Consider the following 17905-nt stretch of genomic DNA (forward strand, 5'->3'; position numbering starts at 1 on the left):
AGCAGTTTTGCTAGGCGGAAAGTATCTCGCTAAGAATACTCTCTTCAATTCGTCCCATGTAGTTATGGAATTAGAAGGCAGGGATTGAAGCCACGCTCTAGCTCTATCTCTTAAGGAGAAAGGAAAGAGACGTAATCGAATAGCTTCGGGACTAACATTGTTAGCTTTGACAGTGTCGGCGTATTGCACGAACACAGATAAATGGAGGTTAGGGTCGTCTACAGGGCTTCCAGAGAATTGATTCTGTTGAACAGCTTGGACCAGCGAAGGTTTCAGTTCGAAATTGTTTGCCTCAATCGCAGGTGGTGCGATACTTGAGTGCGGTTCAGCGCGCGAAGGAGCGGCATAGTCTCTAAGAGGACGAATAGCAACCATCTCTAACTTCGGGATAATTTGATTGATTTGATCAGTAAAAGTCAATTCCTGATTAATAGGAATTGGTGCTACTTCGGGAAGATTGCGAGCTCGACGTTTGACGTTAATGAAACGTTCGATCTCGTTAATTCGTTGTATTAAATCTCCTCCTTGTGAACAAGTATTTGATATACAATCGTTCAGAAAGAAAAGGAAGAATTGTCCTAGTCTCTACGGTGTAACAGTGAGTTACGATATCGACTTAAATAGTCCCCGGCAACGGCGCCAAAAACTTGATTGCGACTTTACGTGTCTATTAATCTGATGACTGCAAGTGCACAGTCGTGTCGTGTAGTTTTAAAAGATATCGAATCCACAGGGACTATGAATCGATCTACCGTTATCTAAGGTTACTATGTAAAGCTAGGGCTACTGAAATTTTGATTGTTCCTAAGGGATAGTGATAGTGAGAAATAAAGAATATAATAAAATATAGGTATCAGTATGTATTTCGTTTAACTTAAGGTAATCCGAAGGTCCATTGGCTTTTGCATAATTTAACTAAAAATCTTTACTAATTAAAATGATTAAAAATCCTCGTCTCAAACTTTCGCTCTGTTGATTCAGATTACTATCCTAATCCTAATGTACGCTTTCGCCATCCCATTAGATTTTAGAAGAGCTTTTTGAAAACAACGTAATTAATAAAATGCCTATTTTATGAAGTTGTTATCTATTTAAATCTCCTAATCTCAAACTTTCGCTCTATTGACTCGGAACATGCTAATATCCCTAACGTACGCTTTCGCCATCCCGCTCGGGTGTAAAAACAATTTTTGAAAATAAATAAGTCCCAATTAGTTTTAATACGCTTTCGCCATCCTTAAAACTAATGTCCTATGTCTACTATCTGGTTAAAGATCTCAAACTTTCGCTCTATTGATTTTAACCTTTGACCGTCTTAACCCCTCAAACTTTCGCTCTGTTGGTTTTAAGACTTACTAATTAAATTAGACATATAAACCAAAAATAAGTGATATTTAATAAAACATAATTAGCCAATTTATTTCGGATCCCTACGGTTAACTTACTCTACATACCGACACCTTAGTAATTTAGCCAGACATATTAATATGGTTAAACATGCATAAATAGATTCGGTTTATAATAATAGGCATGTTAATAGGCATACAATATATCATGCAAATAAAATATAAATAAGGCGGTAAATATTAAACCTGAATTAAATAAATGGCAAGTAAATCTTCAAGTATCGAACCTCCACCACAAGTTGGCTGGATCGTTCTTCGGAAGTTAAACGGGCAGAAAATAAAACAAGGAAATAAAAACGATAAATCTAACGTAAGGCTAGATTTATAAAAAGTTCACAACAATTTCCGGTGTAGAAATCGTTGTGAGAAAATAAGTGTTTGAATGAAAGCAGAATGGAAAATATGATTCGCGGTACAATTTCGGCAGCACTTCGTTAGCAGGAAATCGGACACTTTGGACTGAAGTGACTGCTTCTATTTATAGGGGAAGCTTTGCAGTTGCTTTGCGTGAAAATAGGAGATTCTGCAGACTGGCTTGGAGACGTGCGTCTCCGATTCTTCAGGGAGACTGGGTGCGTGACTTGAGACGTGCGTCTCAAGTGGAGAATCTTCAGGGAAATGGAGACGTGCGTCTCCCTTTTGCTGATGTGGCATAGGGACGTTGGAGACGTGCGTCTCCTCTTACTTGTGTGCATTGGGCTGCTTTCCTTCGTGGGCTGGATTGCTTCATTGGGTCTTTGGGTCTCTTTCAGCACACTTGGGCCTTATTTGCACTCCCTTTTTACTTCAGCACTTATTCTTCGTCTTTTAGGCATAGATATGGGTCGTTTTAGCTCCATTTCTTCTCTTTTTCGCAATTAGTCATAATAAGAGTGTAAAACCTGAAACAAAGCAAAAACTCGTGTAATATCATAATAAATCAATATAATAAACGGAGAATGCTATAAATATCTATGAATTTCAAGCTAAATATACGATATAAAATCGTGTTATCAGTTCACTGCTCTCCTCTTCGTCTTGTACATCTCTTCTCCGCTCCTTCAAGTAAGTTCCTCGCTTTCTTCTTGCTTTTATTTAAGTTTTATGTTTTAGCTTTGAGTGCGGCGGGCAGGATTGATGAGTGTGTCGAGCAAGGTTCATGAGTTTGCCGAGTAGTCCTAGGAGATCGTTATTTTTCCCATGCGTTTGCCGAGTGAGATTTGAGTGAGCGGGGCAAGAATAGTTGAATGAGACGTCCAGGCTTTAGATTTAATCAAGAATAGTTTGAATGAGACGAGCGAAGGAGATTGCATGCCTCAGTTAGGGTATGAGTTTGCCGGAGAGCTAGATGCACCTACCGTCCATCGCTGTACGTGGTGACTTTATTGTGCGGGTGCTTCTAATTTAGTTCGTCGGTATTCGATGGGAGGCGGAATTCTTTCCTCGTCTCTTTTCCTCGCCCTTTCACTTGACTTGCGGTGGAAGGGTGGATTTGACCAGTCGAAGTCACTGTTTCCTCTGCTTTTCAGGTAAATGGCCGACGAGAACAAAGACGATGTCGTCTTCGACATATCAGACGGGGATGAAGCTGTTGGTTGCCCGCAGGACGAGGGCATTCCCGTCGTCGAGACTTTCCCGAGGAAACTTGAGGAATGGGTGGTCGTTGCCCCGAGGACGATTGCGTCGCGTTTCTCGACGCGTCCTAAGGAAGCCTTTAATGTCATCGAGGACCTTGACCAGGACGAGGAGCCTTCTTGGGGCGCTTTTGTGCCTAAATCTCATCAGAGGATCTGCTCGCAATTCCCTGGTCCTCGTTTCGCAATGTATGAGTTCGTCTTTAAGGAGGCTGGTCTCCGGCTTCCCTTCACTCATTTGCAACGGAGTATCTTCAGTTGGTTGCGCTTGTGCCCGTCTCAGCTTCATCCTAACGCCTTCGTGTTCCTAAGAGCCTTCGAAGTTGTATGTGGGTTCTTGGAGGTCGAAGCGACTCTGCCTCTTTTCTTCAGAGTGTTTCATTTGCAGAGGTTGCGCGATCCGGACGGCAAGTGGAGTTGGGTGTCCTTTAAGCAGCCGAGGAAGCTGTTCGCCATTTATCAGGACTCTATCAAGCATTTCAAGAGTCGGTATTTTATGGTCAAGCCACTCACTCCTGAGGCCGAGAACCATTTGTTCGAGGAACGCGAGTATATTGAGGACGGGGTGAGGAGAGTGGGCCCATCTGCTCGGTTCCCGTTGGAGTGGCAGCCTGACCACTTCGAGCATGGGACCGACTATTACATCTTCCGGGATGAGGATCTCAATGAGCGCGATATGGGGGGGGTATCAGCGGCTCGCTTCTTTCGTGGACGGGTTTAGACCGGCAGTATGTACATATCCCAACGGGGATCCCTTATTCGAGGAAGATGGAGGTCCTATGCTGGAGCCTCGGTATATCAACACAAAAGCTATCCTCGAGTGTGGGAGTTACGGGGATGCGATAATTTTGTTAGGTGAGATAACTATTTCTTGTTCGAACAATATCCTTTCGGTTCTAACTCTTTATTTTGCAGGAAAAATGGCCGACCTGCATGACAAGATTGTGAAGATGAGGGCAAAGAACAAGGCGGCCGTCAAGCTGACTGTGAAGCGAACGCGGGTCGAGGAGGTCAAGGCGGCTGCTGCGGGCGCGCCTGATGGTGGCTCCCCTTCGTCGGTTGGGACGACTTCGGGAGGTTCTCCGGCCGGGAAAAAACAAAAGAACGAGGGGGATCTTCGCCCCCTTATCAAACACAACCCTTCCGAGGATGACATAGTGCTGCCCTCATGTACTCTACACAGGGGGATCTTCTCGAAGAGAAATGTGCTGCTGGAGCGCGAGGAGGTGAGGCATATAGTCAGGCGGGATCGGGTGGCCCGGGATAAGGACTTGCCCGAGGATCTTGAAGGGATGATGAGGGTGGCCGCCCTGGCCTTGGTCCTCAATGCCCAAAGGGTCTGCCCTCAGAAGGACTATGATGCTCTGCAGACCAAATATGATGAGCTAGAGCACGAGTTTGAACAGTACAAGGATAAGTATGAGGTTCAGAGCGGCATTGTTGAAGACCTCTGTAAAGAGCAGAACAAGGTCAGGACTTTGGAGGCCGAGGGAAAAAGGCTCCGTGAGCGAATTGCTGAGTTAGAGAGGTCTCATCTCCCTGCTGTCGAGGAAGATGAAGACGACAAAGCCTTGGTGACCCGCTCCCAGCTTCTGGGTAAGGTGAGGGAGCTGGAGGTCGACTGTGTTGCCACCCTGGGGGTTGGATTTAAAGCCGCGGTGGATCAGCTGAAAGTCCTCAATCCGCGCTTGATGACGAAAGGCATCGGTCCGTACAATAAGGTTGTGGACGGGCAGATTGAGTCAAATCCGGAGTTCGAAGACTGGGAAGATGAGCAGGAGCCCCAGGGTGAGGACAACGGTGCCGAGGAGGAGGATGGTGACGTCTGACCAGTTTCTTTTTGATAGTGGCCTGTGTGCCAATGTTTTGTGGCCTGCGTGCCAAAGTAAAGTTAGTTGGGCGATGCCCGGATAATTTTTTGTAATATTTGGATATCTCCGGCCAGTTTGGTCGGTTTTTAATACTATTCTGCGTTTATTTGTGCTTATCTGATTTTTATTGTCGAATATTTATGTTTGTGCTCGGCCGAGGTTTACAGCCCGGGCGTGTAGGGAACGGTCCGGGTGCGCAGAGCAGGTGTGCGCTATAAGCGAGCTCGAGGCCGCGGTCGGGGCCAGGTGCTCGTGGCGTGAACGATCCCATCGCGAGATGGGGTTCTGCCGTGCAGGTACTTCCGCGGAGGGTCTGTGTGTAAGGCCCACCGCGTAGTCGGCTTTGCCTCCTGATAGGGGTTATCCGACCGAAGCTGTCGTGGAGCATACGCGCTTGTACCATGGCGCGAGTCCTTGCCCAGCCTTTCCTCGTGTTCGCTACGAGCGGCCGGGTAGCGTTAGGTTGTTTCTAACTGTAATAGCGTCTGAGTTTTTCAGCGTTCCAAGGTCGAGCAAGTTTTTCGCCGAGAAGGTTCTCGAGGTAATACGCACCGTTTTCGGTTTTATCGTAAACTCGGTACGGGCCTTCCCAGTTCGGGGCTAGTTTGCCCTCGCGCGAATCTTTCATGTTTCTGCGGAGAACCAAGTCTCCGATTTCGAATCCGCGTTTGATGACTTTAGTGCTATGGCGTAAGGCTATCTATTGTTTCAATTTCGCTTCTCGGAGGGAAGATCCTGTTCGGATTTCCTCGACCATGTCGAGCTCTTCTCTCATAGCTTCGTCATTGAGTTCCTCCTCGAGAGGTGACTCAGTCCGACGAGAGGGTTCTCGGATCTCCACGGGGATCACGGCTTCGGTGCCATAGGTTAACTTGAACGGTGTTTCGCCTGTGCTCGAATGTGGGGTCGTCCTGTATGCCCAAAGGACGCTGTGTAGCTCTTCGACCCAAGCCTTTTTCGCCTCGCCCAACCTTCTCTTTAGTCCACGGAGAATGACCCGGTTGGCGGCTTCAGCTTGTCCGTTCGTTTGAGGGTGTTCGACCGAAGTGAAGTGTTGTTTCGTCCCGAGTTTGGTTACAAACTCCTGGAATTTTCTGTCCGTGAACTGGGTGCCGTTATCGGTTATGATCGCCTGTGGCACCCCGAACCGAGCGAGTATGTTCCGCTTATAAAAGCGGAGTACGTTTTGGGACGTGATTTTAGCGAGCGCTTCAGCTTCTATCCATTTCGTGAAGTAATCCACAACGACCACTAGGTATTTATTCTGGTAAGACCCGACCGGGAAAGGTCCGAGGAGGTCCATTCCCCAGGTGCATGTCGGCATGACGCTGACATTTGTCTCATTTCTGGACGTATTCTCTGGCATCTTACTGCATGGTCGACCAATAGTAGCCGGCTCTGAGGGCTTTCCTCGCCAGTGATCGTCCGCCGAGGTGTTGGCCGTTGATTCCTTCGTGAAGCTCTTAGAGTACCTCAAGTGCTTGCGAGGCGTCGATGCATTTAAGGAGAGGGATGGAGAAGCCTCGTCGGTATAGTTTGTTTTCGATGATAGTATACGAACAGGCTCGTCTTTTAATCGCTGAAGCTTCCTTCGCGTCAGCACGAAGTTTGTCTTTCGTGAGGAAGTTATATACTGGGGTCATCCAGCAATGGTCGTCCCCGATAGCGAATATTTGTAGAGCTCGCGCGTTTTCGCCTATGCTTGGTCTGGGTAGGATTTCCTGGATGACCGACTTGTTTCCCCCTTTCTTTCTTGTGCTCACAAGTTTGGATAATATGTCGGCACGCGAGTTGTGTTCTCGGGGGATATGCTCGACTTCTGCTTTGACGAATTTTTTCATCTTATCCTTGACGAGCGTGAGGTACTCGGCGAGTACGTCGTTTTTGGTTTGGTAATCGCCGCTGATGTGGGACGCGACGAGTTGGGAGTCGGTGTAGATCTTGACCTCCCGTGCGCCCACGTCCTCGGCAAGTCTCAGGCCTGCAAGGAGGGCTTCGTACTCGGCCTGGTTGTTCGACGTGTTGAAAGATAGGACTAATGATACTTCGATGATGAGTCCTTCGTCGTTTTCTAAGATAATGCCTGCCCCGCTTCCCGAACTACTTGAGGCGCCATCTACGTAGATGGTCCATTTGTTCTTGGTCGGGTCCGGGGAGTCGGTGATCGAGGTCATCTCTGCTACAAAGTCTGCTAACGCCTGAGCTTTCAATGCCCTCCTGCTTTCGTACTGTACGTCGAACTCCGAAAGCTCGAGGGACCATCTCAGCATTCTGCCGGCCATGTCTGGTCGGCTGAGGAGTTGCTTGATGGGTTGATCTGTTCGAACGAAGATGGTGTGGGCGAGGAAATAGTATCGCAGCCTTCTGGCCGCTATCACTAGGGCCATGGCGACTTTCTCGATCTGTTGGTATCGCACCTCGGGTCCTTGTAGGGCTTTGCTGGTGAAATATACGGGTTTTTGCCCGTCTTCGGTTTCTCGGATTAACGCCGCGCTGACTGCCTCGTTTGAAACGGCTAAGTAAAGATACAGAGGCTCGTTGTCATCGGGTCGAGAAAGGACGGGCGGTTTGGAGAGCACTTGCTTGAGGTGTGACAGTGCTTGCTCGCATTCTTCGGACCATTTAAAGGTCGCTTCTTTGCGTAGCAGTTTAAAGAAAGGGAGTGCGTGTTGGGCGGATTTCGCGACGAAACGTGATAGTGCGGTGAGCATCCCGTTTAAGACTTGGATGGATTTTTTATTGTTAGGAGTGGGGAGTTCAGAGAATGCTCGGCACTTATCCGGGTTGGCCTCTATTCCCCGTTCGGTCAAATAGAAACCGAGGAATTTGCCTGCTCGGACGCCGAAGGTGCACTTCTCCGGGTTGAAGCGCATCTTGCAGGACCTGGCCCGCTCGAACACCCGCTCGAGATGGGAGGTGTGGTCGGTGTCTTCTCGAGATTTGACGATCATATCGTCCATATATACCTCGAGGGTGTCGCCGATCTCTCCTCGGAACACTTTGTTCATCATCCGTTGATACGTGGACCCAACGTTTTTGAGGCCGAAGGGCATTACGTTGTAGTAATAGTTGCCCGACTCTGTCATAAACGCTGTGCACTGCTTGTCACTCCTCGCCATGGGGATCTGGTTGTAACCTGAATAAGTATCCATAAAAGATAATAGTTTATAGCCGGCCGAGTTGTCGACCAGTCTATCAATGTTAGGTAAAGGATAGGCGTCTTTTGGACATGCCCGGTTAACATCAGTGTAATCAACACACATTCTCCATTTTCCATTAGATTTCTTAACAAGTACAACGTTTGAGAGCCAAGTTGAATACTTGGCCTCGGAAATAAAATTTGCCTCTAGGAGGTCTTTTACAGCTTTCTCGGCAGCCTCCGCTTTCTCGGGGGACTGCCGACGCCTACGTTGAGCTATGGCCTTCGCGGCTGGATCGATAGAGAGGTGGTGGAAGGCGACCTCGGGGCCGAGTCCGGGCATTTCTGCGGCGCTCCAGGCGAACAAGTCTGCATTGGCTCGAAGGCAGGCCACGAGCTGCTTCCTTGGTAGATCTGGGATGCCCTTGCCGATCTTTACCGCTTTGTCGGGGTTGTCGCCCAAGGGGACCAGCTCGAAATCTCCGTCTGGGACAGGTCGGACGGGATGAGGTGCCTTTGATCGCGTCTCTTCCCCGATCTTCAGTTCTTCTTCTGTGAACCGTGCATCAAGGTCGACTGAACTGACGTTGGTTGCCTGAGGCTGGTCTTCTCGAGGATGTTTGTCTTCGGCCCTTGGCTTTTTGTTGGAGCTGGTTGGAGGGGCGATTAGTTCTAGTCCCTTGACGGAGGCGTCGAAGTTTCTCTTGGCAGCTTCAATATCGGCGTTGATGGTGGCCACTCGTCCTGTCCTCGTGTAAAACTTCATCTTTAGGTGGACAGTGGAGGGTACGGCGGTTAGCTCGGCTAGAGTGGGACGTCCGATAATGCGATTGTATAGGGTTTTGCAGTCGATCACCAAGAATCTGGTTTTGACTTGCCTGGAGGCTTCCCCTTCTCCGAAGGTGACAATCAGCTCGACGTAACCCCAGGGTTTCGCAGCGTAGGACCGAGGTCCGCGCTGGCGCTGAGCAATTCATCGAACTCTCTCTTCACTGAACTGATGGTGAGGGAGCCTGGATCCCCGCCGTTGGAGACGACCATGGTGAATGGGAATCTTTCCCATTTGCTGAGTGCGGTAGGGATCCCGACCGATGGCATGAAATCCTCTGGTCGGGTGACGGACAGTGCTACTTGCAGGGGCCTGTTATCCGGCGAGTTCCCTTCGTCAGAGTTTCTTTGATCGTCCCTTCGAGAAGATTCCCCTTTCTTTGTGTATCTCGAAAGGCGACCCTCCTTGATCAGTGTTTCAATGGCATCCTTGAGATGGATGCATTCCTCGATCAGATGGCCGTGACTTTTATGGTATTTGCAGTACTTTGACTTGTCGGTTCCTGGCCTTGCGGGGTTCGACTTCGGGGGTCTGATGTTCGATTTCTTGAAGTCGGTGTTTTGGCATTCGGCCAGGATCCTCTTCCGTGAGGTGTTCAGAGGGGTGTAGTCGTTGAAGCGACCAGATGGTCCTCGGCGCTCTTTGATGTCGAGAGACCTGTCGTCTTTCCTTTTTTCATGCCCTCGCTTCGAGCCTGAGTGCTCATAGTTTGAACTGCGAGCGGCGTCATTACCTCGCGAGGCTTTGATGGCAGCAGCCTCTCCTTCCTCGAATGCGATGAAAGCTTGAGCTTTGCGAAGGAGGGCGTTCATGGAGTGGACCTTCTCAATCTTGATGGCCTTCTTAAAGTCACTGCCGGGGAGAAGTCCTCGTTCTAAGAGGTATCTCTTCATGTAGTCGGCCGTCTGTACTTGGACGGCCTCCTTGTTGAACCTGTCGAGGTAATCCCGAAGAGGTTCGTTGGGTCCTTGTATCACGGCCTCGAGATTGGCCTCCGATTTCGGTTGTCGTCGGGAGGCTGTGAAGTGGCTCAAGAAGAGTTCCTTGAGGTCGGTCCAAGAATGGATGGAGTTGGGACGGAGGTTTCTGTACCAAGTCATTGCTCCCTTCCTGAGGGTGGTCGGGAAGATGCGTCACTTGATAGAGCCCTTGATGACGTGGTAGTCCATGACCGCTTCGATGCTCCGAATATGGTCGTCGGGGTCAGTGGTTCCATCGTATTGGTCCAACACTGGGGGTTTTTCCATCCCTCGAGGGAGGCGGGCTCTTCGGATGTTCTCGGACAAAGGGCTGCGGAAGTCCTCTTCGTCGCTCGGTCCTGGTGAAGTTAAATGTCTGCCTCGCCGGGGTCTTCCCTGGTCATTGTCGGGACTGACGCGATTGTCCCGAGGACGAGGACGCTCGCGGGGTTTCAGCACAGCCTTGGAAGGGCCCCGATGATCCTGCTCAGGGGAGAGGCTTCTTGCTTCACTGACATCTGGTCTCTGATGCTTCCTGCTCTTTCTTGGTGGAGAGCGGGAATATGATCTCTGGCGGCGATGTCTTCTAGGTGGAGAGCGTGAAGAAGATGGGGAACGCCGATGGTGTCTCCTCGGTGGTGAGCGCGAGGAGGAGTAGGAGCGCGACCGGTAGTGTCTCCGCGGAGGGGAGCGGTGTCGTCGCTTCCTTTCCAGCTCGTGGATACGGTCGTCCTGAAGTCGGAGGAGACTGTTCGTCTTTTGCAGTTCTTTGAGTAGACGGACGGTGATGGGGTCAGCATCCTCGGGGATGTTGAGCGGCTCTTCCTCTTCTTCATGACGGGCTCTCCGCCTGTCGGAGGTGTGGGTGAATGAGGAAGCAGCGTGCCCGTCTCTGGCGTCAGTCTCATTCTCATTTTGGGGATGTTCTGGCCCATTGTGGATTCGGGCCTGCTCGTCTTCCCCGTTCTGAACGTGTCCCTCGGGAGGGGCTTGTTCGACATTCTGAACCTGTTGGAGGCCCTGCAGCTGCTGGATGCTCTGGATCCGCTGCCTCCTAGGTTGTGAGGTCTCATGTCTCGGCCTTCTCTGTCCGGCAAGAGCATGTTGTGGTCCTTCCTGCCGACGACGATTCGTCACCTCGCGGGTGGAATCTTCGATCAGCTGTTCCAGGAGGAAGGGATCGGGGTTTGGGATGTTGTTGTTGTTAGCCATGACGATCGTGAAAGGTAATGCTTTGATCTTTGTTAAAGAAGGGGGAGCAAGATTCCCACAGACGGCGCCACTGATCGTACCTGATCAGAAGAATCGTCAAGGCAGCGGAATCTGGCTTGGGGAGCAAGATGGGGGGGGGTACCTGCAAGGTTCTCCGATGCTTAAGTTAGTAGCTATCAGAGAATGAGGGTTGAGAGTGAAGAATGGAATACCTGACCCTCTAGTGAAAGAGGGTATTTATAGCCCCCAGCGCTGGGCCAAGGTTCCCTAATTGGGCCAAATCCAACTGGAGGCCCACGTGCTAGGGAACTGCCAGAACGTCCCGTGCTAGGGCTGAGTCAGCAGGAGACTCACGTTCTGGATGAGCATAGCGTAGGGTTCGGAGATGGTTGACCGAATCCTCCGCTGCGTGACGCGTGGTCTTCGCGCGTGGATAACTCTTGACGGTTATCCAGTAAATGGGCCCAAATGACTTGGGCCTGCTCGGCTAGTGAGAAGAGCTGGGCCTGCTCGGCCCAGTCCAGAACACATATAATATTGGTTTAACGCATATCTGAATTTTGTGATAACGGTTCTGATTAGACAAAAATTGATTCGGGTGTTCTTTGCTTAGCATAGTTAACAAAAATATTCGAACATAATTTTTACAAGCTTATTTTTAACTTGGAATCTATTCACCCCCTCTAGATAAGTTGTCTTTGTCTAACATCCCAAACAATTAAGAGCAATATAAAATTTGTCCAAAATCATTCAGACATTTCTTAATTCAACAGGCATGACTCTAAACCATTTTTAGGAATAATTCTTTAATAAAAATAAGTATTAAAACTTGTTTTAGTGTGTGCGTGTGTGTGTGTGCGCGCGTGTGATTTAGCGGTATAACTTTACGAAAAACCCTTGTGTTCTTACATTACTCTGTTTACTTAGACACGACTTTGAGCTTTCACACATCCTCTCTTTCACATTTTGAAGTTTCAAGACTTGTCAAGTAATTAAGACATATAGACACTGGCTTGAATTTTTCTTGGAGACGAGACTTGAGATTTATTCTAATTGAGTGTCGTCATTACATGATCTTTGCAGTGATTATTAAACGCTAGCTTAGTCTACTTGCATCTTTGACTGCTTGTTATGCTTGCATTTTAGTTTTCATCATCAAAAGCTTATTCATCATTAAGAACATGTCACTATTACAAAACGCGCAAACAACAACGCCCAAGTCACCACGACTCTTCCAAACACCGTAGTGACATGTCAACTCTCAGGCAAGCATAATAACGGTTATTAGGCTCACCGTGGTTCAAACTTTTATGGGTTCAAACCTCAGGGTCCTAAAATATTTTATTCTTAAAATAGTTTAAAAAAATATATAAAAGGGGTATGTATCACTACGGTTTTTTTGTACAACCGTTGTGACACGCATATATATATATATATATATATATATATATATATATATATATATATATATATATATATATATATATATATATATATATATATATATATATATATATATATATATATATATATATCACCAAAGTTGGTAATGAAAATCGTTGTGAAACGTTTACCTATATATGTGAATAAACTCTCGCTTCTTGACAGTATCGCCGTATCCTTCACAGCAAAATCCTAGCACACATATTTTTATTCTTCATCATTAGCTTTCATATTCTACAGAATAGGCGTGTCAATCTTGTTCTTCATACATGAAGGTATTCTTCTTCTTCCTTATTCTCTCGTTTTCGTGTATGTTGTTTTTATGTTTCACATGATTTTTATAAGATTTTTCCCTTTTAAATTTTTCCCTTTTTAAGATTCTTCTTCCTTCCAACACTACTTCTGCCCCGCTCCCTTTTAAATTTGATGCTCCATCTACCAACAAGATCCATACACGAGGTGTATCTTTGCTAGCGAGCAGACTGAATTCTATAAGAAAGTCGGCTAGGAGTTGAGATTTGACACTCCAGCATGGAACAAAGCTGATATCGTATTCATATTGCTCTTCTAACAAATATATCATTTTCCTTTCTAGATCATAATTCTTCAGAATTTGGCAGACTAGATAGTTTATTCTAGCCACTATGCGATGGCCTCAGAAATATGGCATAAACTTCCTCATCGTTGTGAGTAATTCTTAGTCAAAATCTCTATCTTTGGATTCCTTAACTCAATCCCATTGAATACATTGCTTACAAAGTAGAGACGTTGTCTATCTCTTGGATAAACTCCGGGCTCATGCTGCTCTCAGATACTATGACGAGGATTTTACGACTCGCCACCTCCGAAAAATCCTCCTCAGATACTACATTCATTTATTTGTTTGTTTTAATCAATTGTATAGTATAAAGTGTTGAGAATCATATTTTCTTTTCTAAAAATCAAACTCCTTTTCAAAACTTTGTTAAATATATTAATTTTTTGGTATTGAAATAATCATTTAAGTTGGAAAATGTTAGTATCATAATGATTTTAATACAATAGCTACAAATTTGAGTATTGTCTAAAATAATCCTGATGGTAACACAAAGTATTATGAGGATTTAAATACAATAGTTTTATACACTATCTGTACTAGCAGAGAAGTATTAGAAAAATCAACAAAAAAAGTACTACTATAAACAACAAAATTCTTATTTAAGTGGCCAACTTCACTTAAAAATCAATGTGCAACAGGTAAACAATCTTATTTAATATGGAAGTTCCACTCTTGGGTGCTGCAATGCGTCTTCATTCAAGAAATGGATAGTCAGTGTAACCAACAACAGGATCAGAAGTATAGAATGTCTCCCTATTATACTTGTTTAAAGGAGCATTGAGTGCAAATCTCTTTGGCAAATCTGGATTAGATATGAACAAACGACCATAAGCAACAAGGTCTGCCCTATTTTCAGCTATAGCATTGTTCCCATCTTGTCTGTTATAACCTCCTGCAACCATGAAAGTTCCATTGAAAGCCTTTCTCAGTGGCATCAAGCTGTGAGGGCTTTCAACTGGATCAAAGGTATGTAGTAGTCTTGGTTCCACCACGTTGCAGTACAAAATATTATATTTGTTCAAGGCATTAGCCATATAAAGTCCCAACGCATTGGGATTGGAGTCCCGGCTTTCTTTATATTCTGTAAATGGCGATAATCTAATTCCAACTCGTTCAGCTCCTATCTCATTCACAACAGCTTCAACAACTTCCAAAGCAAATCGACAACGATTCTCCAGGGATCCACCATATTCATCTGTTCTGTCATTCACTTTATCTTTCATGAATTGTTCAAGTAAGTAGCCATGAGCCCCATGAACTTCAACCCCATCAAATCCTAGAATTTAAGTCACATTGAACATGTTAGGTGATTTTCAATATGTCCTAGTTCCCTCAAAAGCAAAAAAAAAAAAAAAAGTAGATTTTAAATTGGATAAATTTGTAAAGATGAGTTAAGTTACCAGCTTCAATAGCATTTCTTGCAGCAAGTTTGAAGTCATTGACAATATCAGGAATTTCATCTGTCCTTAGTCGTCTTGGAGGAGTGAATTGTTGCTCTTCATTGCTTGTGAATGACTTGTCCGTAGAAGATATTGGGGCTTGTCCATTCGGCTGATAAACTGTTAGATTAACAAGAAAGAACATGGAGATACATTGAGTGAATATTTTATTTGCATATATATTTTTGTATATATATTACTTATTAGACATCTTAATAGTAACACTAACTAATAATAGCCTCCAACTCAAATCATACCGTCAGTGATAGAAGACTCAAGTTATTTGATATATGTCTACATGTTATCAACACAAATAAATACATACTTGAATTTGAAACCCTTCCAGCATGCCAAATTTGACAGAAAAAGATACTGCCTTTAGCATGAACAGCATCTACAATAGGTTTCCATGCTTCCACTTGCTCTTTAGTCCAAATATCTGGTGCGTGTGGAAAGCCTTGAGCAGTATCAGAAACAGCAGTAGCTTCAGCTATGAGAAGACCACCTTGAGATGCTCTCTGAGTGTAATAGAGAATAGCATGAGGTTGAGGAACGTTGTTGTATGATCTCATCCTAGTGAGTGGTGCCATAACAACTCTGAAATGAAGCAATTGGAAATAAGAGCCAGCAAGAGCAAAACGTTGAAATTGAAATAACAATGAAAACTGTAATGGTAGTTAAGTACCAACCAACCTGTGAGAGAGATTGAAATTGCCCATCTTGTAAGGTGTAAGAAGAGGAATTGGATCAGCAGTACTATCAGAACCCATTACTGATAACTATAACAGTCGTTAAGGGAGAATAGGTAATTGAATTTGAAGAGAGTTTGCTAGGTGTATCTATATTTATACTAAGGGGTGGGTATTTGGAAATCAAAGTCAGACCTTTGTACCGTATGCAGTTACGTTTCATGGCTTGTTCAACTGCACGGCATATATACTTTTCAAATTTCTAAATATCACTTTTCATATAGAATCATATTTGCATGTACCTCTCCAGTAAACCGTTTATGTTCATGCATAACAAATTTTTTTCTACAATTTGGACAATCATATGTTTTTTCTACAATAACATTAGTCAAGACTTTAATTTTTTTGATTGACACTAATGGAAAAAGAACAATATAATTTTAAAATTTACACCCGATATACTAAAAACGGGTGTAAATGAGAAGCGAGGTGGCACTTTTGTAAATAAAGTGTTATTTTAAATATTATCAGGTTACAATATACACCCTATTTTCTAAAAACGGGTTTAAATTAAAAATATTATCATAATCAAATCTCAATTACTCCTTTTAAACTAAAAAACGGGTGTAAATCATGTAAACTAAAAAAATTTATTTAATTTAAAACTCAAAATATTTAATATATATGACATACTAATAGATAATTTAAACATTATTAATAAATTAATGAAGAAATATTAATGGGTCATAATCTAAATATATTACTCCCTCCGTTCCTTTTTAAGTGTCATTTTAGAAGAATTTTTTTGTTCCTATTTAAGTGTCGTTTTATAATTTAATGTTATAATTTGTCATTTATACCCTTATTTTCTTAATAACTCCACCTCAAATTTTTCAAATTAGTTATTGGAAAAAGAGAGTGTATGATTGAATTTATTTGGAAAGAGAAAAATAAATAAGGGTATAATAGGAAAAGTAACTCTAATAATCCACTATATTGGTTGAAGAGCTTTTTGCTAAAACGACACTTAAAAAGGAACGGAGGGAGTAATAACATAGTAACAAATAGTGTGAATAAAATAATCCAGATTCATCACTGTTCTAAACCCAGATTCATCGCACAATGTTCTAAACCCCATATTCATCGCATTTCACAGAAACCTTTTTCACCGAAACTCTTCTCACCAAAACTTTTCGCTCATTTCACAGTTCACCATCACCATCGTAGTTCACCACCGACAACGAAGCTGAAGAAGTAAGTTTGAGAAGAAACTATCGCTCATTTAACAGTGACGAAAACGAAGCTGAAGAAGTTTGAGAGGAAACCATCTCTCATTTCACAGTGACGACAACGAAGCTGAAGCTGTTTGATCAAATTCCCCAACTAAATAACCCAAAACGAACTTCATCGTGACGGCAGCGATGTCGAATTGCTTCACGTTTCTGATGATCACTGAGTCGTGTGCGAAGTCGAAAGGATTTGTAGAAGGTGAAGAAGTTCATTGTTGTGCTACGAAGTGCAGTTTTAAGTCGAATTCCTTTATGGCTACTTCGTTGATTGATCTGAACTCGGCAAAGGGTTGTATTGAAGATGCTTTTAAAGTGTTTGGTGAAATGCATGAGAGTAGTGTTGTTGGGGGGAACCGTTAAAAAGGCTTATGACCTTAATGAATACTTTGTATTGTTTTCAATCTTATCAGATATATGGAGTGGAGCCATCTGAAAGTAATGTGCTCAATGGTGGTAAACCTGGTGAATATCATTTTTCATTCTTAGTCATTTTTGACATCGGTGAAGTGATTTATACGAAATATAGATGTAAAAGGCGGTTAAAATAAGGGTGGAAAGTAATGAATATAGTCATCGCAGATTCTGATTTTAAATAAATTGCAATAAACTGTTTGCGAATTGCAATTGGAAGTTTGATAGTTTAACTTTTTTTTCTAGGTTGGCATATCGTCCGGAGCTAACACGGTTGCAGCACTTAGATTGGCTAGTCTTCCTGAGAACAAAGGAAAACTTATTGTGGTAAGAACAATTATCCTTAAAACAGCGTGAAACTTCATTATGCGAGGTCTAATTAGAGATACTGTTAAAATATTGTAAAATTTCTGATGACTTGAATTTCAGACTGTTCATCCAAGTTTCGGGGAACGATACTTGTCATCTGTATTGTACCAAGACCTTAGGACAGAAGCTGAAAATATGCAGCCGGTGTCCGTCGAGTAATTCTTTCCATGAGTTCCGATTCAACTAGAAAGTAGAAACTATAATTTGAGTTTGAAGATAAGATTATACCCGAGAAAATAGTTTCAATTCAAGAGAGTATACCCGAGAAAGTAGTGAATGTTTTGTGTGGTAAAGAGGTTGTTGTTGTTGGAGATAAGATTATAGTGAGTGAGTGAGTGAGTGAAACTATGGCTTCTTCTTCAGCATCTATTTTCAAATCATCATCTCTTTATTAATTTAGGTTAATTCTTGTTTGATGATTTTGTGTAGATTGGAACGAAGCAGTGGCGTTATTATGATTTTGGTCCAAAAGTTGTACCTCCACTTATATGTCTTCCTGGAACTGCTGAAACTGCTGATGTATACTATAAACAGATTATGTCATTATCCATGAAGGTATACATCGCACTGCGGGACAAAATATTGTTGTCTGATACGCGAGTTAGCTAGAGTTCGGTTTATTTGTTGGTTGTATGGTT

The 17905-nt window shown here is 44.2% G+C and overlaps 1 protein-coding gene across 1 annotated transcript; it reads right to left on the minus strand.

Annotated features, from left to right (window-relative positions):
- Positions 1 to 13516: 13516 nt before the first annotated feature.
- Positions 13517 to 15320, minus strand: LOC131647136 (putative 12-oxophytodienoate reductase 11). The gene is made up of 4 exons (XM_058917050.1): positions 15203 to 15320; positions 14835 to 15106; positions 14471 to 14629; positions 13517 to 14346 (listed from the first exon to the last, which is right to left on the minus strand). The coding sequence occupies exons 1-4, from the start codon at positions 15277 to 15279 to the stop codon at positions 13763 to 13765; spliced, it is 1092 nt and encodes a 363-aa protein (XP_058773033.1). The 5' UTR covers positions 15280 to 15320; the 3' UTR covers positions 13517 to 13762.
- Between the last annotated feature and the right edge of the window lie 2585 nt (positions 15321 to 17905).

This window comes from Vicia villosa, linkage group LG2 (genome assembly GCF_029867415.1).
Source record: "Vicia villosa cultivar HV-30 ecotype Madison, WI linkage group LG2, Vvil1.0, whole genome shotgun sequence".
Lineage (NCBI taxonomy): Eukaryota > Viridiplantae > Streptophyta > Magnoliopsida > Fabales > Fabaceae > Vicia > Vicia villosa.

Excerpts from the sequence above, each read along its gene's own strand:
- LOC131647136 (XM_058917050.1), bottom strand. The coding sequence starts at position 15,279 with ATGGGTTCTGATAGTACTGCTGATCCAATTCCTCTTCTTACACCTTAC. Across the intron at positions 15,107-15,202 it reads AATTTCAATCTCTCTCACAG|AGTTGTTATGGCACCACTCA; the intron begins GTTGGTTGGTAC and ends GCTTCATTTCAG. Across the intron at positions 14,347-14,470 it reads AAGAAATGCTATTGAAGCTG|GATTTGATGGGGTTGAAGTT; the intron begins GTAACTTAACTC and ends CTTAAATTCTAG.